A 24,821-nucleotide genomic window follows, 5' to 3' on the forward strand; every position below is an offset into this window, starting at 1 on the left:
AAGTGACACATTTATTAACCCTTGTTGATCTATTTATTTTATGCATGTAAAATGCTATGTATAAAAGTAATCAAGATAGTTTTGTCGCTTTTTCACTCATCATCTTCGAACATTAATACGCCACCTAAGACGTATGTGGAAGATCAAAAATATTCCCAACAGCATCGACGGGATTCCACCAATGTTCTTGAAGGCCATAAATTCCATCGCAATAGAACTTGGTAGGCCGTGAAGCGAAAAAGATATCAAGTGCATTTTGCGCTTCAATTAGGGATTTGAACGGGCGTCCTCTATGGTGACTGTTCAAGAAATTAAACAGATCCGACAGTGCAATGTCCGAGGAGTATGGCGAATGCAATAGTGTTTCCCATCAAAGGTGCAGAATGGTGTCCCAGGTCATCCTTGCCAAGTGGAGCTTAGCGTTATTCTGTAACAGGAGAAATCCTTTGCGATTGAGAAGTGCTGGCAAGAGAGTTTTGAGTTTTTCTTGAACACGGCTCATCTGCTAACAGTACACAGTTGCATTGATGCTCTGACCAGCTGGTAACATATCCCAATGCACGATGCCGCGAGCAGTGCACCAAACACACAGGAGGATCTTCTTCTGATGTAGTGCTGGTTTCGACTGCTTTGGAACCGGTTCATGCAATGCTAACCAATGAGCTTGGTACAGGGGCCATTTTTCATCACATCTAAAGACCCTATCCAGAAATGGCTCCTTCCTCAGACATGACAGCAAAGAAACACAGGTTGCGTTCTGGTTCACAGTCAAATTATGTAGGACCCATCGACCCAACTTGTAGTTCTTCCCAAGTTGATGGAGGTGCTGCAGAATGGTTTCTCCACTTACACTGAATTGTAGTCCCAGTTCCTCACGTGTCTGGCTACTGTTCGTCCCAATTTCTGCCTGCAGATCTTTATTTTGTACATGAGTTGGTCTTCCGGCACCGGTGCGTCATCGAGTGTTTCGTCACCCTCCTTAAAATTGTTAATCCACCGCTGCACTGTCACGACACTCTCAGCAAAGGCCTGGCATCTCACCTGCTCCGCTGCAGCGGCATTTGACCCCAGTTTAAAATCGTACAGCATACAAACTCTTATGACGCTCTGTGGATGTCCCATGTTCGCTATCTCCTTACGCGAGTTCACTGTGTAACTTAACTGCCAGAACTAGGTAGTATGTTGTATACACCGACACCAACAACTGACTTTCGCCCTATCTCCATTCGCATTCAACTCACGATGTGAGAGCCAATTGAACAGATACCGCGACAAAAAGCAACAAAACTTTCTTGGTTACCTTTATATATAGTATTATAAATATATTTTTCTTTCAAATGCGTTAGATTCACCCCTTGTCCTCTAACCCTTTAATATCTCTTTCGATATATGCGTGAGATTAGACTGGAAGTGTACGCTACATTTAATGAAACTGATAGAATTACAGAACCATATAAAATAAAATATAATATAAAATAATTTTTAATTAACATCATAATATTTGGTGTTATAATTGAAGAGTCCCGAAATCGGTAATGGATTCGTAGTTTCTTAGGAAAATAATATCCAATCAGAGAATGCGGGGGAAGATAAAAAGAACTTAAATAAGTCTCATTCCTTAAAGATGAAATGGCATGTTATTCTGCAATGTCGTAATTAGCATCGGACATTTGTTTCAAATATTTCCATATTCCACAACAAATTAATAATTTCATACAAAATTATTGTGGTACCGAATACGGACTTGAGAGCTCCCTTGTGACAATTTGGTTAGCGTGCGTGAGTTCAGCGAAAAGGTTAAATTGCTGGTAGTGCGTCATGAGATTCTAATCTCACTCTAACCTTTAGATTCATGCCTTATATACAGAAAGTGACGCTAAATTCCAATTCAACCAAACGATCGAACATGGAATTTGAGGTAAGAGACAAAGATAAGCTAAGTGAGTATACTTTCTAAGAGATTCGATACAATGTTTTTAGTTGGCATCATAACGCCTGTTTTTCGGTTTGAAGTAAACAGGGATCGACAAAGGATTCATAATTTTGCAACAGTGTTGGAAATATAACTGTAAATAGGAACAATATGATTGTATCCCACTCGAGAGTAGATAAAATGCTAATATCATTTCTGTAAGCGACATCCAACCATGTCTTTGAGGTTACTGAAAATTGATAAGAAGTAAAAATTTCCAGGACATAAAATAATAAAATAAAATTTTAAATGACTCTTTTCTGTGCGTGCCAAGAGTGTCCCTATAAGACCAAGATAAGGGGAGAACGCTGATCATTAAATTTGGTCATTTGAACCTTATGAAGCATTTCGTTCTCGATCTGTCCTCTTTTAGGTAAGGCATTATTATAAGTAGAAAGTAGCAAATCACCAATCACTAGAGGTAGAAGACCTAATCTGTTACTGAATGGATGTTAAATCGTCATTTTTCATGGCAAACAGGTTATGTTTATCAGTAATAATTTCCAACCACTCCATTGCCGTATCTACTTTGATATTTCTGATTGTGTAAGGTAATATCCTTGTATTGCTTGTACAGTTCAGGTATATCAACTATATTAAGCATTTCCAAAGTTGGGAAATGACACTAGGAGACAGGAAAAACCACGGCTACATTTGTTACGTCAGTCGTGCCATATATTTCGATAAATTATCTTCTGATGTCTGTTTCTGTTCAACACTACACCACACAAATCTAATCTTTCTGCCCACTCGCAACTGTGCACTGCTAGGGTTTTATCTACTATTTCTAATTTTGAGTTCGTCCTTAGTCTGTAAATCGCATTCCTTGACGTTACACCTGATTTTGGTCCGGTTCCTATAATACACCGTAAATCTATTATAATTACGTGTTAAATATACTAATCTCATTATTTTCACACACTACAATTTCCATAAAAGTATTTGGCTTAATACTCGATGCAGGTTTTACTTGTCTTTTCAAACTCCCGGGATTCTTTAAGTGTGATAGAACCGCATTTATCTAAAAACAATAAATAGTAATTGTGTGTTAGAATTTGAGGAGCTTAGCGAAATGGTATGACAGATATAACTGTAACTAAAGAAAATTCAATTAATTCTATAAGAATTAAGACTATACTGATATATGACACAAATTCAAAGCATGGTTCTCAAACAATTTGAAAAATTAACGATGGGAAATGTTCCCCTTGTACACAAAAGACTGCCGGACTCGATATGAGGGAAAGTCGATAATTGCTACTTAAATATTACATACCTAGTAATGTTCATATTTATTCATTTATTTATTTTGAAATATTGTTTGACACTAAATACAATTATTACTTTAGTTGTTTAGATTGTCCATTAAGAGAATACAATATTTAATTATACAATTGGATTATTTCTTTCTATTTTGACCAGAGGCCATTAACTTCTACTGTGGTATCAGCGGCGAACCAACGCTTCGAAATGGAATCGAATACATGAACGTTACGAAAGTGGACGTGGATTTTGATGAACAGAGCAAATACATTTACTTTGGCAACCTTCTTGGTGGCGGAGGAGGTAAATTACATTTTAATTATTTAACACTAAATTAGAAGTATAACAGTATTTAAGATTTAAGATATTGGTGCAGCATATCATTTTATATTTTACTTTTGAGTCATTCTGTTTCTTGAAGACAAAATTTCACCGCAGGATTTTTAGAGTAGATTTAAGATTATTGGAGAACGAGTGTTCGTAATAATTTAACTATTAAATTATAACAAAAGTTTAATTATATATAATTTTAATATAAAGAAAGAGTTCATATTATTCCCGTCAATTTTTGGTATTATTCAATAGTTTCGTTTTACAATAGATGGTTTTCTTGTCCATTGAACCACAACAATTTCCAGTTTCGTCCAGGGAAATTCGTTGTTTTGCAGTTTTGTTATCAACATATTTGTCTTTTCCATTCAGATATTTATCACGGTGACACACCTTATCTTCTTTGTACTTACATAAGACTTACTTTTGGTCTTTGAGAATAATGTTTAATGTGGGAACTGCATGCTCGTGATCTAAAGTACTTTGTGAGTTAACGAATTTCTTCTTATGTGTTCTATCCTTCGTATAAACGAACATGTTAATAGCTGAAATAACTCGATTGTTCATATCTAATAAATGTAATGATTTTTTTAAATTTCTTAATCGCTTCTGTGGTGATTATAATCGTATTGTCTTGTGTTGATATTCTAGTCTGATGAAGTTATTATCTCCTCAACTGGACACTAGGTATTACGTAACAGAAGATATGCATTAGATTTGCTGGTAGCTTGTAAATAGAACAAGACTAATAGTTTTGGCTTGCCGTTGCGAAAGACTCCTTTGGGACGATATCGCACATATGCGGTGTATTGCTGATTATCCTTGTACATCTTTTATGTATAAGACTCATTCTTATATGCAATATTTTGCACACCTTTTGGTCCTGAGCCCATGATACGTACGCGAATACAAGATTTTTACTGGCTATGAATTTCCATAGCTCTCTCCTTGAATGACACATATCATTGATGTTCCACTCTGACTGCTAACTCCATCAAGGGTAGAATTCGGTTCGTATCACTAGTCAAACGCATAAACTCTCAGAACAGTGCACAAGTTCAGAATGTTACTGGCACTACCTAGGTGGTAGCTCGAATTTTCTATCCGATCGGCATTAATCGAAGGATTCTATTGGCTGTAATTCTCTTCTATTGAAGACCACCTGTGCCCAATCTTCACCACTGAATAGACAACTGTTTAATTTGCTTTCTATCATAGTTCCCTTGTGTGTTTTCTCATTTGCGCCGACGTTTAGCGTGTTGTTGTAACCTACAGAATCTCTCTACAAACCGCATATATGCCGATTTATACATTCGAGATATGCTGATGTGGTAACATTGAGCTGTATGGAAGGTATCTGCTAGGGACGTGCCATTGTTATCTTTACGAGAAAAAGACGTCAATCTGTGATTTCACGTGTTATTTTACAGCACCTGGGAAAACTCCAATGTATAACGCTATTTCAGCTATCAGATTCCACCTTATTGGAAAAAGAATTGGAACTAAGCGCAAAAGAATAAGATAAGCTCCACTCGATGGATTCAGGAAACGAAGCGGCCCTTACACGCTAATATTCACTAATATTCACATTACAAAATTTATATATTACGTTCCAGATACACTTTGTATTTTTTTTATTTGCTCTTTAATCTTACAATTTGCTTATACAGTGTTTTTAGTTTTCGTAATGGACTTTATATCCATAATTTCATTCTTTAAGATTGTACAACACTTTACTGTTTGTTTCGTATTTCCTCAATCAATCGTAAAATTTACTGTACAAGAACATCGTTGATAGTTTAATAAAGAAATCATTAGTGATAGAGGAATTATTCACTTATTTTCTTCAAAACCCTTTATGTAAAGTCTAAATTCTCGATGTCTTCTAAATGTCTTCTGATTTTGGCATTTTGTCATGTCTTACCCTACTAGCAAGAACGTTTTCGGCCAGTTGGCGAGTTCTTGGCTTTTGGCTTTTTACGTTTGCACTTCAAACGCATGCTTTCATACAATCTGCATTTCATTGTACTTGCAAGCGATGCTTTAGGTACCCTTTAGAGAGCGTCATAGTATCACTGGCCGTTCATTGTATATTGACTTGACTTGTCTTGTAAAACGCTTGCATCAAGCTTGAATGGAACACTCAGTGCAAGGTTGTCCCCATGTAACTTCGTTACTGGAATCCAGCTTGCAGCATGCATGCACGTTTTCCAACCAAGACGTATGCAAGCTTGGCCGACTAGCAATTCAAGCTTACAGTAAGCAGTTTGCAAGTTGTCTCTCTTACTAGGGTAGTATTTTGTATTTGTATTTATCCTCACTTGAACAAGAACCTGGAACCATACGTACAGACAATTCATATACTAAACATTGGACTTTTTCGCAAAATAGCGTCATTTCAGCTTTCGCTTAAAGGAAAGACGGCAAGAAAATCAACCAATATCTCCGAGTTTCAGTATATCAATATTTAGGGCACAATTATTTTTCTAGTAGCTTCAAATAACGTCCCTATTTCGATGATCTTGTTTTCTTCGTTGTTAAAAGAACACAAGATAGAAAATTGTCCTTCAGCGTCAAAACATTGCAGTTTAACACTAATTATCAATATTGTTATGGAGCAGTAGTTTCCAAATCTGAGGGAACCTCCGGGGGGTGTGGAAAGTGAGCAAGGAGGCATAAGCCACTGACGGAACTCTACTGTGAAATTATGAATAAAGGATTATTTGTAATTACCATTTGAATCTAGCTTTAGCAAAATTCATATACATTACTTGTTTAATATTGTATCCTATCCCTATTCAAGATATCTACCTATTAAAAATTTTAATAAATATCAATATAATAGTGATATTATTATTATTATTATTATTATTATTATTATTATTATTATTATTATTATTATTATTATTATTATTGAAGATTTGAAAAGTCAATGCTGTCCCTGAAATTGCATATGAAGTGAAACAAAAAGCATGCATAATCAACAAGCTGGAAGGCAGGAGGGGACACACAAACAGACGCACCCAACAAGAAACAAAGAATACTATAGATTTAAAGAGAGGTTGAGAATGAGTTGTGTGTTTCTTAAAGAATTCTATAAGACGTTTCATACACTTTCTCCATATGTATGATGTTGCTCTGTTGTCACACTGGGTCTATCCGGGTCAATCTCATGCGCGCCTTCATTGAACATTACTATTCATACTATATTTTATTCTTTATTTCGTTTATGTATTCAGTTTACATCTTCTGAACCGTATAGTTAAAGGTATATTTTTCTCATTGATAGGTGAAGAATTGGCCAACGCATTTGTAAACTCAAACATCAACTCACTATGGGCAGAGTACAAATGGGTCTTTATTGAAGTGTTCCGTGCGATTATTCAAGATGTAGCTAGTCGGGTGTTCACGAAGGCACCGTATGCAGCTATGTTTCCAGAATAAGGATGAAAGATGTAAGTATAAGGAAATGATTTAATAAGGTACGGTATACATTCCCTTAACGAATGAAATGCTACAAGAAATAATACGTTGCTATTCAACAAAACGTTTGCAATTATCCTGGCAAATTACTGCCATATAAATAAAATGTTAGTTTATTTTGATATTACAAAAGTCAAACTGCCATGTACTAAAAAGACCATTCTATGAAAATGACAGTATTTTTGTCAGTGGTTTGTTGTACTTTTATGTTTAGAAAGAACTTTAAAATGTGTGTCATTGTTAAAATATGTGTATCACAGTTAGGAAGTAATAAACATCAACATATAAAACATGGTACTTAACACTGTATTTTACGTAAAAAATGCATAAATAAATAGACAATATGTTCTAGTATAATAAAGCTTTAGTTTGACATTGAACTACATACCTTTTAGTACAAGAAAAATACTATTGTCGATTTCCTCGACATCACATGATATTCGACATTCAAATGCGTAATCTTGTCCAGTTTTAGATGAACTACCGATACATACATATATATATATGTACACTATGTATGCGTGTGTTAAAGGGCTCCGCAAAAATATATACTCACACTTTAACGGACTGTTACATATGTCTACGTAAAGGACGGGTACATTGTATAAACGTGGGACGTAAAACTTTGAAAGTAACTAGTGATGAGCAAATGCAAGAACAAGACCAAGACCGGAGTGGTCTTGGTCTTTGGCCTTGCACATCCAGTCTTGGTCTTGGTCTTGCATTGGAACCTTTGGTATTGGTCTTGGTCTTGCACACTCAGTCTTGCTCTTGGTGTTGGTCTTGCTTGCAAGAGTCTTGCAAGTCTTGCTTTCAAACGATCTTATACTTTTCATAGGTAAATTTTACTCTGGACATACGGGATAATAAATTCTACAATCTGCCAATAATAACAGAAATACAATGTATGTTTCTAAATGTAGACGATGACTTTTATTTTTTTAATGGTTGTCCACGCTTCACTACTTATAAGATAAATCATAACATTTCGTAATCTTTTTACATTTTCTAACAGACCCAAGACTCCAGTGGTTCCCAAACTGGGAAGGCTACCCCTGAGGCACATGAAAGAAAATCAAGACGGCACAGATTATTGAGATACCATGAACTGCAAAATTATTTTTACATTCTAAAGGCGTCAGATTTTTCTTTTCAACCATGATTAGCTAATTCTTGCGTTAAACAAACTTCCAATTAAATATTGAGATTTTGTTTTACTGATTCCAATATGTACTATATGGGGCAGAAACATGGACACTACGCAAAAGCGATGAAAAAATTGCAGACTTTCGAAACATGAACATGGAGAAAAAGGAGAGAATTAGCTGAGTTGAACGGAAAACGAATGAGAAGGTGTTAGAAATATTAGCAATAGGAGAAAAAAAAAAAGAATTTTAGATGTTGATAAGAAGAGAAAGAGAAACTGGTTGGGATATTGGCTGAGGAAGCAGTGCTAGAGGGTATGGTGGAAGGAAAGAGGGAAGGAGCGAAGGAGACTGTAGTTGAAGGAGGGTACAGTATTAAAACAGAAAATTGCTATGTTAAAACGAAGAGACTAGCTGAGGAGCACCGTACATCGAAGTTTCTCAGTTGCAGCAAGTAATCTGCCAATAATGGCAGAATAGTTGTTATGATGATATGTTTATCAATATTCACTAAAAAAGAGAAAAAAATTAAAACAATAATTATTATAACCAAAACTCTTAATATTTTAGAATAATTTGATCTAAAACTGAAAACGAGTCAACTGTCTATATCTTTTCTGTAAACTCATCAAACTCGAAGTTATTTGAAATAACTGTACAAAATCAGTCTCATTTGTGAATATGAATTACTAGTATCAATTACCCACTTCCTTGGGTTAAATTTTAAAAATAATAATATGTTTTGTTAGTCAGTCACATTTTACTATTACTAAAGCGCTCTCTGATATCCTTCATTTTCGATGATTTTTTATATTTCTCTCGCCTCCTCCTCCCCAAGTTGCGGGCTGAATTTGGATTTAAACGACATCAGAAGTGTCACTGTTTATCTTAGACACCCCTAAAACTATGGATTCGGCACTAATATCGGTCATTTTCAATAAAATTATATATCTCCTCCTCCCCCATGTTGCAACGCACGGCATCGGAAATGTCACTGCTCATCTCAATAACCTCGAAAACCATGGATTCAACATTGATAATAATGGTCATTTTCGATAATTTATATATATATCCTTCCTTCCCCTTCCCAAGTCGCGGTATTGAATTTGCATTTAAATGGGATCAGAACTATCACCGTTCACTTTAGCAATCCCAAAACGTATGGATTCTACACTAATATTTGGTCATTTTTTTGATCATTTTTATGTATCTTCCCCTCCCCCAAGTTACGGGCTGAATTTGGTCGTAAATGGTATCTGAAGTGTCAGTATTCACTCAACGACCTCGAAGACTATAAATTCGACACTAATATTCTTCATTTTCGATCCTTTTTATATAGGGTGTTTCAAAACAACACCGACAACGTTTGGCAGGTGATTCATGATATGAAGATAAGACGGAAGGTATAGACCAACCTCGGTGCACAAATACTTCATTTCGAAGTTATAGGCGGCCGAAAACATGAAGAAATGAAGTTTAGAGATCCATAGCTCCAAAATTATGGAACTTACCGTACTAGGGTCAAGACTTCACATAAGAACTAATATATGGCCTGTCCAAAACTCCATGTTTCAGAACCCTAAGGTACTCACGCAACATTTTTTATAGAGTCAATTTGGTTACGAGCATATAACTTGAAGTACTCATCAACTACCTCTATAAAAATTGCTGCAGAAGTACCGCAGGTTTCTGAAACATGGATCTCTTTATAGCAATTTCTATTTATTCTCGGTGACACTTTGGAATATACGATTCTACTGTATGCATTTCACTTGGAAAACTGTTAACTTGGAATGTATATATTAAAGAAAACGGACGGCACAATTCTCAAACAGACTGAAAGATTTCTTTGACAGATTACTCAACACGCAAATGTAATATGCGTAAAGAAAGTGAAATGCTTACAATAGAATCGTATATTCCAAAGTGTGACCGAGGATAAATAGAAATTGCTATAAAGAGATTAAAGCAATATAAGCGCCTGAGAATAAACGAAATTTCTGGTGAGTTAATTTTAGCAGAAGAAGTTGATCAATTGAGCGGCTCTGAGGAAGAAATTATCAAGCGACAATTTTTAACTTTTGAGTAAGCTGAAAACAAAGTTCAATTTTCCCATACAATGCAATGTAATGACACACACAAAGCAAGCTTTCCCTGCCATCAGCAGGTACATTCCCGTGGTTAAACAACCTACATACTGTTTTCTAATCCAACCCGAACCCATTTCACTTAGTAACAAAATTGCATCGGAAGTGGTGCTTATCATTACCTTCCCCCGAACCGCTGAATTATTTGTTGATTTCAAAAAGACCTGAAAACATTGTGAACAGTCTTACCGAATTTGGAATAGGTTAAAAGCTAGTTAGATTAATGAACATGTGTTTAAATGAATCAAAAAGTAAAGTGCGAGGAGGAACTTTCACATGGCCTGAAAACAGGTAATTTGTGTTATTATTCAATCTAAAACTTTTGTTTCGCTAATTCTGTAGAACAAAATGAAGTTTAAAGTATATAAAACTATAATTATGCTTGCTGTATTGTTTCATTGCGAAACATGAATGCTTACTTTTAGTGATGAGCTCAAGAGTCTTGGTCTTGCAGTTTTTGCAAGAGTCTTGCATGCAACACCAAGACCAAGACCAAGACCAAGGGGTGCAAGACCAAGACCAAAACCAAGACTCTTGCGCAAGAGTCTTGCACAAGTACTACATGATTTTTTTATCGAATGTAGAAAAGAAGGGTCAAATCATTACATCTTCACTTGAATTTCTTGGCTTCAGTAAAAATGCCGCTGGAGTGAACGTGTTCCCAGTAGTTTATGCAATCCGTATGAGTCAATCTGCCTCTGTAGCATATAGCTACAGGATGTCGTTTTCTGAGTTGGTTGTTGGCATTTTCTTTAGATATTGCTCGTTTTCAAGAAATACAGGTGTCATATTTCGCCATGTGAGCTATTTTGATGAACAAACACCGTGTGCGTGGGGTTTCTCAGGGTTTTTCCGTTTTCTCAGACTTTCTTCATTCCACCATTTTAGTTAGTTCTCATCATCATTGTCTGCTCATCATGCCTTGGTACATAAACGTGGGACGTTAAACTAGACACTTCATTGCATTTCAAAGCATATTAGTAGTGTTTTTTTCAAAACTAAATAGAAAACTAAACACAATTCAAGGTGGCCATAGATTTTTCAATTAAGCTTTTGTTTATATTTTGACCCTCCGCCATTTTGCACAAGGTTATCGTAGAGTCGAGACTTGCTCCATCTTCTTTCATTTAACAACAGCTTTCAAACGATGTGCTACTTAACCCCCTTTGCCATTTGAAACTTTCGAGTTGGACCCCGTCTGGGACCCTGCGGAAGACCCTGGGCCAAACATTTTTAGCCCCAGAAGTGCTTTCTTGAAAATTATGGGACACGTGTTCACCGAGTTTTGCATTTACCCAATCGTTTCCGAACAAATGGCCCGTTTCAAATTATTTTACATGGTAATTTTTTCGTAGCTTTTACATTACAAAATATGTTGTAACTCACGATATCCTGCCCGGTGGAGCGTATAACTTTGTGATTCATCTAGTTGTAACATATCAAATACAAACACAATTGTCTCGTTCGGATCTCAGCGCAGCCACTGCGTGACCCTTCCTTGTTAGATGTCACTACATGCCAGAAAAAAACGGTTTATTGTCAATGGCGTCATATTTCAATGTGATGCTAGCTTCCTTCATATTCAGTTAAACAGAAACTGATGTTACATAGCTACAAAGACCCGTCTATGTATTACTCTTCTCACATCTTTGATTTTTTGAACGTTCCTATGACTTCTACTTAGACGCTACTATTCTACATTGTAATTATTGCTAAATATGTAATTATTGCTAAGTGAAACGTACTTTCAAATGCTCCTATCTACTTGTATATATATGACAGTTTTGTCGTGAATAATAGAGTTACATTTGGTAAAGTTTTCCTTCATAAACACAAAGAAGATCTACAAACACATAATTTGCTTAAAATATTACCAGTTTTTTCAGCAATTAGATTGTGTGCATGAAACAACATTTATAACTTTCATAACAAAATCAACTTTCCTCAAGAATTATGTTTTTCTTTTCATCTTTCATGGAACTAAGTATTCTTTCTACAGTGTTTATTATAAATGAAAGTTGTGAAGGAAATGAAGATTCTACATCACTCACAGCAAACCACGATTTTAAAAACGAAATCATCCCCTAAGGTCGTGAACACTGCTTGAAAATGTTCAATTTTCGCACTTTGGTCTTAAGAAAAGGCTAATCCTAGTTCCTTACCAAGTACGAAACTTTAACCGTCATTGTACTTAATTCATAATTCCAAGACAGGTGATACACCGGAAGTGAATCTCAAAAACTAGAAGTAGACCGCAAGTGGACCTAACGTGATACTGGATCAGGAGCTATTTTATTTATTGCACTATTACCACTAACATCAAGGGCGCCGATTTCTCTGTAAATTTGGGGGTGCCCATTCAGATGCAGAAACTATATGTATGAGGATTTTAAAACAAATTGCATTCAAATTAGGCCAAATAATGTATATTCGTAAATACAATAGGGGGCCAACATCAGCTTTGGGGGGCACGGACCCCCCAGGATCGGTACCCTTGACTAACATATTAGTGCACAGTCAGATGCTCTTACCCTCTCTGGAACATATATAATGGTGCTCAAAGAATGTAAAAGCTTATGGTAGAGCGCTTACTTCTGGTACTTGGCGTCTCCTGTTGGATCCCGCCCCAAGTGGTGGACAAACAACGTATCCGCGAGATTTCTTGGGATTCTGCAGTTTCTACCTACTTACTTTATTCCACTGTTTGCCTTATTGCCACTCTTAAACCTGACTCTTTTAATCACGGAGCACAACCATTGGACGTTAAACTACAAAAATAAAAATATAATGTTTTAGTATAATAACTAGGGTGGAGCGTTCTGCATTTTTGTTGGAAATTCGATGAAGGCTAGTGCGGAAAAGGTGCCATTAATGGCACCGACCTCAATGAATTAAAAAGAAATGGACAACACTTTATCCTGCCGCAGCGGATTTTAAATTTTTAAGTGTTTGGTTAAGCAACACGCACAACACCAATGACAGGAAAGCTACTTGTGGTCGTTTTTGGAATTACCTGATGGCTATAACGCAATTATTTTATTAAAAGAAACTTGTAGCAATGCCAGTAAACAATTTTAAAATGTTTGAGTCAAAGTACAGCCATATTAGCTCAGTTATTGGAATTAATGTCCAGATTTTGTTTGGAATGCCACGTTAACGATGATTATAGGCATAGCTCTTGATATAACACGATTTGTTTTTGGCAACTCTTAGCTTGTTATGTACACCGACAGCAAATGGCATCTAGCGGCAGGCTACACAACTTCGTGATTGCTTACTTTGGCCACGATCTTCGAGCGTCGTAGCAACGTCCGACTCCGTTCAGAAGATTCGCGCACACCCCGCACGCCTCCAGAGCCAGCGCCGACGTTTCTAGAATATTCGAAGTTTGGCGGTGGTATAAATATTGCGTACTTCGGCCAAGCAATCCAGCAGGCAAGTTTATTGTAGCTTAAGCTTCAACGGTTTTAGTTCGCTACTATTTCTGTTAAGACAGATAGTTTGTGCATTGTACCTAAAGTTACAGTCTTGTTACAAGGGACATCACCCAATTGTCCGGCTCCGATTTCAATGAAATTCTTGTAGCTGATAGAGGACATATTGTATTATTTGTGATGACAGAAATTTTTGCCATGGTGCATGTTTTCTATTTTTTTAATAATTTTTAAGAGTTATGATGTGGTTATTAGAGATTACTGCAGAAGTCCCTTACTAACCTTTGTAAACGGAGCGTAATGAAAGAACAACCATGTAGATACATATAAGGCCTAAAGGGAAGTTGTATGGTAGGTATAACCTTGACGGCAGCCATCTTGAAATCCGCCATTTTGAATTAAGGTCAAGTTTTTAAAATGGGAATAGGGTAATATGATACATAATTTCGGGCTATAATTTAATCAGAAAGACAATGATGAAGCTAGTTTTGAGATACACTGATTTGGGGAAAAGTTACAGTCATTCAATTGTTCACTTACTACTTGCGAAAGTCCCTTACCTCCGATTCTAACCCGCGTATTAATGATAATAAGTGGATAAAAGCTTCAGTAATACATATTATGCCTAGAGGGAAGTGATACGATAGGGGTATACTTGACAGCAGCCATCTTGAAATCCGCCATTTTGAATTAAAGTGAACTTTGAAAAATGAAAACCATAGCATGTGACATCTCATTTTAATAGCAAATTTCCCCATAAAGCCAATGGTATGAGTATTTTTGTTCTATAGTTAACCAGTATGAGTTTAGGACTACTTCTAATGTACACCAAACGTTCATTATTCGATCTTTCAAATTGGCAACACTCCTAATTTTCACCGAATGTTTTAAGATTCCAACTGGCACTTTGAAATTGTTGCCGTGGCTCATGTTTTCTAAATTTATTATAGTTTTGTAGAGTTGCAATTTGTCAGTTCGTGAATATTGTTGGGATAAGCATCCAGCAATCTTTCTGAATTTTGAAGACTCTATTTGTAATTATTTATTTCAAACCAGAAGACATGAGAAGCCTATTGACCAATGTGACGTAAAGAAATACAAATGAAATTATAACAAATTGGTGTTATACGAACACAAAATTATCAGGAAATGTATCCTACATGTTGCGCAAACGACAAACAATAAAATATTTTTAATAAATACAGCTTTAAAGGAACAGCAGCAATGATAGAAAATATCAAAGAGACATAATATAACTGTTCCCAAAATATTGTTTGTACCATGAATAATATGAAAACACGTAACTTGTTTATAGAAGTGTAACTTAATTGAGTTCGTGATCAATACTGATTATGAATCTTACAAACATGAATCATTGACATCAATCGCTATAAAACGAATGACTTTCTGTATGACTAGCTAAAAAAATGCCATAGAAAATAAATAAATAAATAAATATAGAATAAATAAATAAATATAAAACAAAACAAAAGACCCTTGATTTACACAACAATCGTATTTCGTTTTCCTTTTTGAAGTGAATTTTCATTTGATTTCTCGTCTCATCTACTATCCATTACCTGAGTGCAAAGTTGGAGTTGTTTCGTTGTGCGATGATTCATGTCAGTAAACGAGTTTTTGAAGGGCAGGTATAGGATATAAATAATTACATGGCATAGGAAATAAATAATTACATGGCAAGTCTTCAAAACTCAGAAAGATTGCTGGATGCTTATCCCAACACTATTCACGAACTGCCAAATCGGAACTCTTAGAAAATGTAATAAATTTGTAAAACATGAGCCATGGCAACAATTGCAAAGTGCCAGTTGGAATCTTAAAACATGCGGTGAAAATTAGGAGTCTTGCCAATTTGAAGGATCGAATAATGGACATTTTGTGCACAATAGAAGCAGTGCTAAATTCATACTGATTAACTATAGAACAAAAATACACATACCATTGACTTTTTCAGAAAATTTGCCATTAAAATGAGGTGTCACATGCTATGGTTTTCATTTTTCAAATCTTCACTTTAATTTAAAATGGCGGATTTCAAGATGGCTGCCGTCAAGGATACACTCCCCTCTAGGCATAATATGTATTACTGAAGCATTTATCCACTTATTATCATTAATACGCGGGTTAGAAGCGGAAGTAAGGGACTTACGCACGTAGTAAGTATAAAGAATTAACATGACTGTAACTTTTCCCCAAATGAGCGTATCTTAAAACTAACTTCACCATTGTCTTCCTGATTAAATTATAGCCCGATTTATGTATCATATTGCCCTATTCCCATTTAAGAATACTTGACCTTAATTCAAAATGGCGGATTTCAAGATGGCTGCCGTCAAGATTATACCTACCATACAACTTCCCCCTAGGCCTTATATGTATCTATATGGTTGTTCTTTCATTAACGCTCCGTTTACAAAGGTTAGTAAGAAACTTCTGCAGTAATCTCTAATAACCACATCACAACTCTTAAAAATTATATAAAAAAAATAGAAAACATGCACCATGGCAAAAATTTCTGTCATCACAAATAATACATATATGTCCTCTATCAGCTAGAAAAATTTCATTGAAATCGGAGCCGGATAATTGGGTGATGTCCCTTGTTAGTTCGATACGATTCAGATATATATATTTGTATACTTTGGTTTCCAAGTTCAGAACCAATGCAAAGCAAGATGAAGAAAAAGCATCGTAGCAGACCAACGTGGAAAAGTGTGAAACGAGGCTTATTTGGCACTCAAAATGAAATGAGTGAAGTGCAGTTACTCACGTACGCTGACGTTATGCGATATTATCAATGGTTTCGAAGTGGTTTAAGTGGTGACGAAAGTGTAACTAAAGTACCAGTGATTGACATTTGTAAACTAGTTGGGCAAAGAGTTGTACATATTTGGCTTAAAGCAAGCGTTCCTATGGTTTCAGAAAAGAGAGTTTTTGACATGCTGAAAACATTTTATAATAAGTGTCGCAACAAGGAAAAACATTTCAGTCGACAAGGACAAGAAGCAACACTTCGTGCAGGTTTTGTTGTACACGCGCAAAAGTCTCTTTTTGATAGTGCGTTTTGCAAATGTAAAAGCGCCAAAGATTGCAACTGTGAGAGGACAACCAAGATTCCAAAACGAGGATTCAAGTTTTCTTTGGACCAGAGAACATCACGGAAAATGAGCATTGGTAACATTGACGTCCGAACAAGCAAATCTCTGTCAAAGATGTTTTCCCGTAAAGTGAACAGATTTAAAGGGCAGACAACCAAGAAAGACGCTGGAAGTGTTGCAACAAGTCCATCAACTAGTTCGATTAGGCATAGGCACAAGTCAAAGATACTGGCGTCGTCAGGGGAATCCAGCGAATCTGTTGAATCGGAAAACACGCCGGGATATGACTTCGAGGCGCGACCAAGAAGAAAACATGGCCTAAAGCGCATCTCTCTTCAAAATACAGTGGAGGCAGCATTTAGAACTGGACCTTCAGACAGACAGGTTGCTTTGATCGCTCCTGCCGTACTTCAGGACGCGAGACTCATAACGCCAGTGTACAAAAATCTTGTTGTTGACAGATCTAAGGTACGAAGATGAAAAGATAAACTGGGTGAGAAGATCCAGAAAGAAAAGGCTCACCTAGGCCGGGCGATTACAGGTATCTACTTCGACGGAGAAAAATAATGCAACTCTTGTGCAAGAAAAAATTAACGGCAAACTACAAACACGAGAGGTTATAGAAAAGCATATCATAGTTCTATCGGAGCCCGGTTCAGAATACTTGGGTCATGCCACACCTAGTGATGGGTAAATTTCCGGGTAGATATTTTTCGGGAATATTCCCTTGGAAAATTCCCGGGAAGATTCCCAAAAATGGAAATATTCCGGGAATTTATGTACAAACACAAAGAAAAGTGAACTCTATTACTATATTACGATTTCAAAGGTAAGTTAGTTCTTATCACCATATATTGTTACTGTTATGTCCAGAGGAATCTTTAAAATTCTTTATTCTGAACGGTATTATGTTCTTTTATTAATATTTTGTTGTATTTAGAGAGTACGCATAAATGTATATTTACTTACAATATGTCGTATGCAAGTAAATATGTGAAAAAGTGGTATAGTAAGTCCACATACTTTTACACCGCTAAACAGTTAAAATTAAATGTAAGTGGATTTTCTAAGCTTAACTCTACTATTGGTATTATAAACATATTTAATTTGTAAACTTTATAAACAAGTCAGGTTGGGTAACTGTCAGAAGACACATATTTCACCATGTCTTACGTTAGAGAACACATTTGCGCATACATATTTATGTTCACAATATTTGCAAGATACTGACCTAGTTTTATAATTTAGAACTTAAGATTGCCTCACACGACCTTTCTATCTACCTGTTTCTCTAAATTTGTCGTAAGCTTGAAAATGAAATTCACGTTCTACATCTTAACTCGTCTCTAATTCCATATCGATTGCCTCTTCTAAAAGTCTCTCGATCGTTTTGTTTAGCGTCCCTTCCGGGTTCATATCCTCGGTCATTAACTATGTTTTCCGTCTTGATGAAACAGTGCCTGCTCGTAGATTAACCAAGGTAAGATGATGGTAGGAATGTGGACGGGGAAACAATCTGTTGTTTTTATTAATTGAGAAATTACAAGTGTAAGAAAGAAATAACAGACAGGAGGAAGACTTCCTAGTAGGAAAGGCAAATGAACTTAGAAAAAAAAAATCGAAAAGTGATTTAACATTAATTGAATAATTATGTTTTTCACTGTAATGATTTTTAAAATAAAATGTCCCATAGTTCAAAACAAAATATTTCGTTATGTGTCTAAATACACATATCTTCACAGTTAAGGTATCACGTTTTCTGCCAGAAAATCTACAACACATTGTTCCTTCTGTCCTACAAACAAACGGATACTACGCTCATCATAAAAACCTGCTGATAGCAATGACAGCAGATGAAAATCTGCACATTCGAACGTTAGGCTGCAGAAAGATAAAAAAGTGCCGCAGCCAGAAAACTCCGAGATCAAGCCGCGCATATGACATCATTGTTCCGAAATTAAACTTTAGAGCTGAAAATTACTACGACATGATTAATTGGCCTAAATGTCTAACAGAGCCGCCAATCACACGAGACATAACGGATCAATAGCTTGAAGAAAACCTCCGAACTTCAGTTACTCTAACAACAATATTCCCTTGCCATAGTCAAGTTGTGGAACGCACAGTGAAGCTGGGTCCGAGGCAGCGTCGAAAAAGTGCGGCCAGAACGCAAGACATATCTACGTTAGAGCCAAACTGAAGTCTAGAACAAGAATGCCCTGCTTCGAGACCAAGAAGAACTGCGTGACCTAAGGTCAAATGTCAATGTGTGGTTACTGGGTGGGCGGGTGGGCGGAACTCGATGTGCAACCACTTCCAAGTGGTGAGTTCTAGGTTATTTTGCGTACAGAGCAAAATAAGCGAAGAGTTGCACAAAGAAAATCGTGTTATATCAAGGACTATGCCTATAATTATCGTTAACATGGCATTCCAAACAAAATCTGGACATTAATTCCAATAACTGAACTAGTATGGCTGTACTTTGACTCATAAAGTTTTAAAATTATTTACTGGCATTGCTACAAGTTTCTTTTAATAAAATAATTTTATTATAGCCATCAGGTAACTCTAAAAACGTCCACAAGTAGCTTTCCTGCCATTGGTATTGTGCGTGTTGCCTAACCCAACAATTAAAAAACTTTAAGTCCGTTAGGGCAGGATAAGCTGTTGTCCAAAACAATAAAAAATCAGTAAGATCACTGCCACTAATGACACCTATTCCGCACTAGCCGTCAACGAATTTCCAACGAAAGTGCAAACCGCTCCATCCTAATAATAACCCTTGGACGTTCAAAGAAAATGGGATTGTCAAAAAGAGGTTTTGTTTGCAATGTAACACATTTTTCTACCTTTCAGTGTATACTCGAGTGCCGATAAGGCAAGAAACTTTACTCTTAGAATTTCCTCAACATCTTTTTTTTTTTCTTCTTATTGATGAAGACAATTACTCACTCCTTGTCGAACCGAACGTTTATCCAGGAAATATTGACATTGCTACCTTATTGCTGGTTAGTGCAATAAGCACATCTTTAGTACTCCTACATACGGAGTTATAAACAAATTAAAGTGGAGATTCTAAATATGACCCACTCTACAATACTCATTTATACAAAATAACTGTGTAAACTTAAAATTTCGTTAATCATTAATGCTGCTTAATGCTAGGATCACTGCGTTATTGTTCATAAGTATTAAAAGTTAAGAAATTAAAGTAGCGATTGATAAGTTGTTGTTAGTTAGCGAGTCATTAGTTGCTAGTTAGTATTCCTTAATATTGCAACGTAGTATTTCTACGTATAAGAGGCTATTAATATAAATGACAATTTTACTTTGATCTCAAACTAAAATATTCACTTCTACACAAGGTTTTGTGGAGAAAAACCCCTCTTGTTGCTATATTACTGCTACAAGCCCAACATTAGTGCTCCTATGTATGGAAGTGTATTAACAAATAACTATTTAGATTTTTTTCTGAACCTCAAGTCTAATAGCTACTTTTAGAGATAAGATTTTTGGAAATAAAAATGATATCATTACTTAGTATTCGTTTATGCTACATGATTTTGGATATTGCTATTATAAGTCCTGCGATAAGTATTTAAGCACTTAAAGTTTCAACTACGGTTTGAGGTGAATCTTAATCACTAAATTGCTAAATGAAAGAAGGGATTGCATTAGAATTACGGTTTGGAATCTTCACTTTTGAAAAAAAAAATACAAAAATCAGAATATGCGATATGTTAATGAATTGTACTATTATTATTATTATTATTATTATTATTATTATTATTATTATTATTATTATTATTATTATTATTATTATTATTATTATTATTATCTATATATTAATGGCTGTGTCTGTGAACAAAAACATTCAGATCCAAATTGAAAGTGACTATGTTTGTGACTCTTAATCTCTTGAACCGAAGGACCGATCTCGATCAAATTTTTGACGTAGATGCAGTTCTGGCCTGGGACTGTTTTTAGGTATTCACTTCGACGGTAGAACTTCAGCGATTTTGGGTAGGGATTATACGCGTAACAGAGCCATACATCATAACAGATGTTCTGTGCAGCGGACCACAAGGAATGGGTCCCAAGGTATGGATTCGCTGTATAATTTTACACAGAATCTAAATTTCAAAATTCCATGACGATTCACATTGTCAATTCCATTTTTATCGGCGAAAAACTTCGATTGTTATAGGAAGGACACACGTGTTTCGCCCATAAAACAAAATTAGCAGTCAATCATCCTGGGATTTTGAAATTTGATTTTACGTAAAAAAAAAAAAAAAATCATACCCTGTGTCCTGGCGCACAGAACATTTTTTTTTTAAATTGTAAATAGTTGTGTTACGTGTATCCTCCCTATCCAAAATCACCCATAACAAAAAATTAACACGATCGATTTTGCTGATGATTTTGAAAATTTGCATTCTGTATTTTAGATGCACAGAACATTTATTCTTTTTTGTGTGGCTGTGTAATTTTTGGATTACCCACAAAATCGACATATAAAAGGATTTTCATACAAACAAAAACTTTAACACTTCCCAGCTTATACATTTATAAATCTATTCTTTTTGTGAAAACTTCATTCTTTTTCTGAAAAAGACGTGAAAAATAGACATTATTTTATCATTAACAAAAACGTTCATAACCATAACAGAAGACAAGGTAAATGATATTTATGATACATCAAAAATATGAATAAGAAAAACCGTGTATATGAATTGTGTCAGTTTGAATAATAAGCATCCTCTCTACTTGAATAATATGACTTATGTTTCCATTCTTGGTAAGACATTATTTAATGTAATTGCTGAAATGTGCTATTACATCATTAATGAATATTTAAATGATTCATCAAGTGAAGAGTTGGTAACAGATATTTAAGTATATGCCTGGTGTGATAAAACCTGTACATAATTACAATGTACCTTGTCATGTTTTTACACATGATATATCCTATTATATGATTTTGTATTTCGTATAGAAAATTCGTGCTGTATACCTCTGGTACTTGACAATGCATGCATTTTTTGACAATTGTAATGCTTAGATGAGAATTTGGTAAGCTAATGAAACAGACAAATAATTAAAATGAGATATCTCTTTTGTGAGATCTAGATATTGTGAAATCTTAGTGTAGGCTATGTTACAATCAATAAGTAAACTAAAGATACAATAATGGTTTTAATATCCCATTTTTGTGCACAACGAGCAATCTATTATGTTTTTGATATTTCCTTCCATAGGTCATCTAAAACAATTATTTTGTCCAATGAAAGATATATATTTTACATGAATATTTTAATATTACTTATGGACTTTCTGGACGTTATGCCCTTTTTCTTAGATATTCCTTACGAAGTAGTCATATGCCATTTGTCGTCATATATATATATATATATATATATATATATATATATATATATATATATATATATGTATGTATATCCAAATATCCGATGTCATCCCAGTCTTATTTTCCTCTCTTCGGATGTAAACGTCCACTTAGCCGCCGAATGATCTCTAAAACGTCCACTTAGCCACCCAATATTAAGAAGCTACCTAACAGTTATCTTATCACTTAGCCTATTCAACAATCACTACAGAAATAACAATTACTATAATTATCTTAATAATTTATCCCATCTTATGACCTTTAAATAAATAACAAGTTACTTAAAACTATTTTTAGAACGTAACCCATACAATGAACTTTAAAGAAATAAAAAAGTTTCTTAAACGTTATCTTTATTGTTAGCCCAACCAATGATCTTTAAAGAAATAACAAGTCACTTAAAATTCATGTTTATTATTTAGTACGTCTTATGATCTTTAAGGAAATACTAAGTTCCTTAAAAGTTTTCGTTATAGCGTAACCTGTAATGTCATTCTCGAGTAAGCAACATGTTACTTAAAAGTTATATTTATTAGTTAGTTCGCCTTATGGCTCTTAAAGAAATAACGAGTTACTTAAAGTCATTGTTGATACTTAACTCATCCAATTCTCTTTAAACAAATAAATAGGGAGTTAAAAATGTTCTTTATCATTTAGCCCAACCAATTATCTGTAAAGAAATATTAACCTTCCTTCATAAAAAAAAAAAAAATAATAATAGTTACTTGAAAGCTCTCTTTACAGATGTATTCTAAACATGTGATTAACATAATTTTCATTCTTAAAGTTGGCCGAGCCTTAGGAGATTGCACCATCTCTATCGCCAGCAATTTACTTGTGTAACAGTAGGAGATTTAGTAGATCATTAAATTCGCAAGGTAGAACTTATTACTTTCATAAAAAAAAATACATTATTATATATGATACTGAATTAATGTATCTTAACTTCTTTTAAAGGATTTTCATTTTCTTAATTGCTGTGGCTTTGGTTCTACGCTTTTCCATCACCAGCGATATATAGGTACTAGAAGATTCGGAAGTATCATCAGGTGAATTGGGTTGATCCTGCCATCATAGACTTCTAAGAATAAGTTTCTGTAATTTTCTTCAAATTTGTAAGTTTTACAAATTGTGATAATAATGTAATGAATTTCGTTGCAGACTTCTTGTAATTTCATAAAAGAAACAAATATGTTATTTTTCTGTATATCATTTTCTTATGTCATTTAAAATTGAAGTCTAAATTAATATTTTACCTGACAAACAATGCTTTTGTAAGTGTTTTATATGATAAATGTCATTCTCTCATATTTTTTTTGTAATTTTATTAATGTCATTTAAAATTTCATGGAGTAAACTTCCGTATGTGGTATTCACTTCAAATAAAGTAACCCAATGTAGTCAATTATCGTGATGTATTCTACCTTTCTCTCCTCTTCTCTATTCCATTCTGTTTTAAAATACTCTACTTTATTCTATTTTACTCTATTTGGGTATCTACGAGGTCATGATACCGTGTACGGAAGTAAGTTCTTCTCATGGAGTCTTTTCGTTTCTCAGAATGAAACCTTTTCCTCAATGTTTCAGAAAATTGTGATATTTTTAAACACATTTTTATATATTGTTTTGTTAAATTGTTTGTTGACTTTTTTACAAATGTAATACATCATTATAAACATTTATGTTTTAAATGCAGCTCAATGCATAAACGTTATGCAAACATTGTTCAGTGTTCAAGTTAGAGAGTATTGAACAAAAGTGTGAAAGTGCAAAATTGTATTTTGTGAATAAAATATTTATTTTTTCTAGAATAAATGAGTATTGTTTTCCACCATACCACCATACCTATGTAGAGAATAAGATGGTCTGTTGCATCTCTTTCGGTTATTTATAAGTACAACGTATTATTCCAGACTCCACATTGTTTACGTAATGAAACCGAGATTTTCTGTTGTGACTGCATATGCAATTTGTAATGGGGGTATTTCATATCAAGTAGTGGTAGGTTTCCGGATTCAACTACACGCAGATAATTGTTCATGGACAATTCTTCAGAAAAACTACATGATGTAGTATACGAAACACCACTATAGCTTTACTAGTTGGCATCAAAGAAACCGTGTAACTCTCTTTAACCAATAAAATTCCATTATAATGATTGATGTAGACACCACTTGTGCTGAGCTCTTGTCTTGATTGTCTGTGCTCTTGAACCAATAACTGAGTTTGTTCTTGTATTTATATTGCAAATATAGCATAGTATCTATGTGTTAACACTGTGGATTTGGAAATTTACAATGACCACAAATTTTACCACACATAGTTATGTGAAAAAAGTCTATGGATAATTCTAGAGAGGGAATCATAAGGTCATAACATATTAGATTCTTTTAGTGGCTATCAAAACAAAGTAAAGAAGTATGAAGGTTGAGGCCAATCCAGCAACCCGAAACTTGAATGTGGAAGATAAGAAGTGGTGGGTGCTCTATGCTGTTGTACACAGTACTTGGTACCATGT

At 34.9% G+C, this 24,821-nt stretch overlaps 1 protein-coding gene across 1 annotated transcript in view; it reads left to right on the forward strand.

Annotated features, from left to right (window-relative positions):
* Positions 1 to 24,067, forward strand: part of LOC145691965 (protein takeout-like) — a 91,753-nt gene extending 67,686 nt beyond the window's left edge. The window contains exons 5-7 of the mRNA XM_081767262.1: positions 3,395 to 3,538; positions 6,855 to 7,020; positions 23,261 to 24,067. Coding sequence (XP_081623388.1) covers positions 3,395 to 3,538; positions 6,855 to 7,009 — 299 coding nt within the window. The 3' untranslated portion in view covers positions 7,010 to 7,020; positions 23,261 to 24,067. The remainder of the gene's footprint in view (positions 1 to 3,394; positions 3,539 to 6,854; positions 7,021 to 23,260) is intronic.
* Positions 24,068 to 24,821: the final 754 nt, after the last annotated feature.

This window comes from Thermobia domestica, chromosome 8, assembly GCF_964235325.1.
Source record: "Thermobia domestica chromosome 8, izTheDome1.hap1.1, whole genome shotgun sequence".
Lineage (NCBI taxonomy): Eukaryota > Metazoa > Arthropoda > Insecta > Zygentoma > Lepismatidae > Thermobia > Thermobia domestica.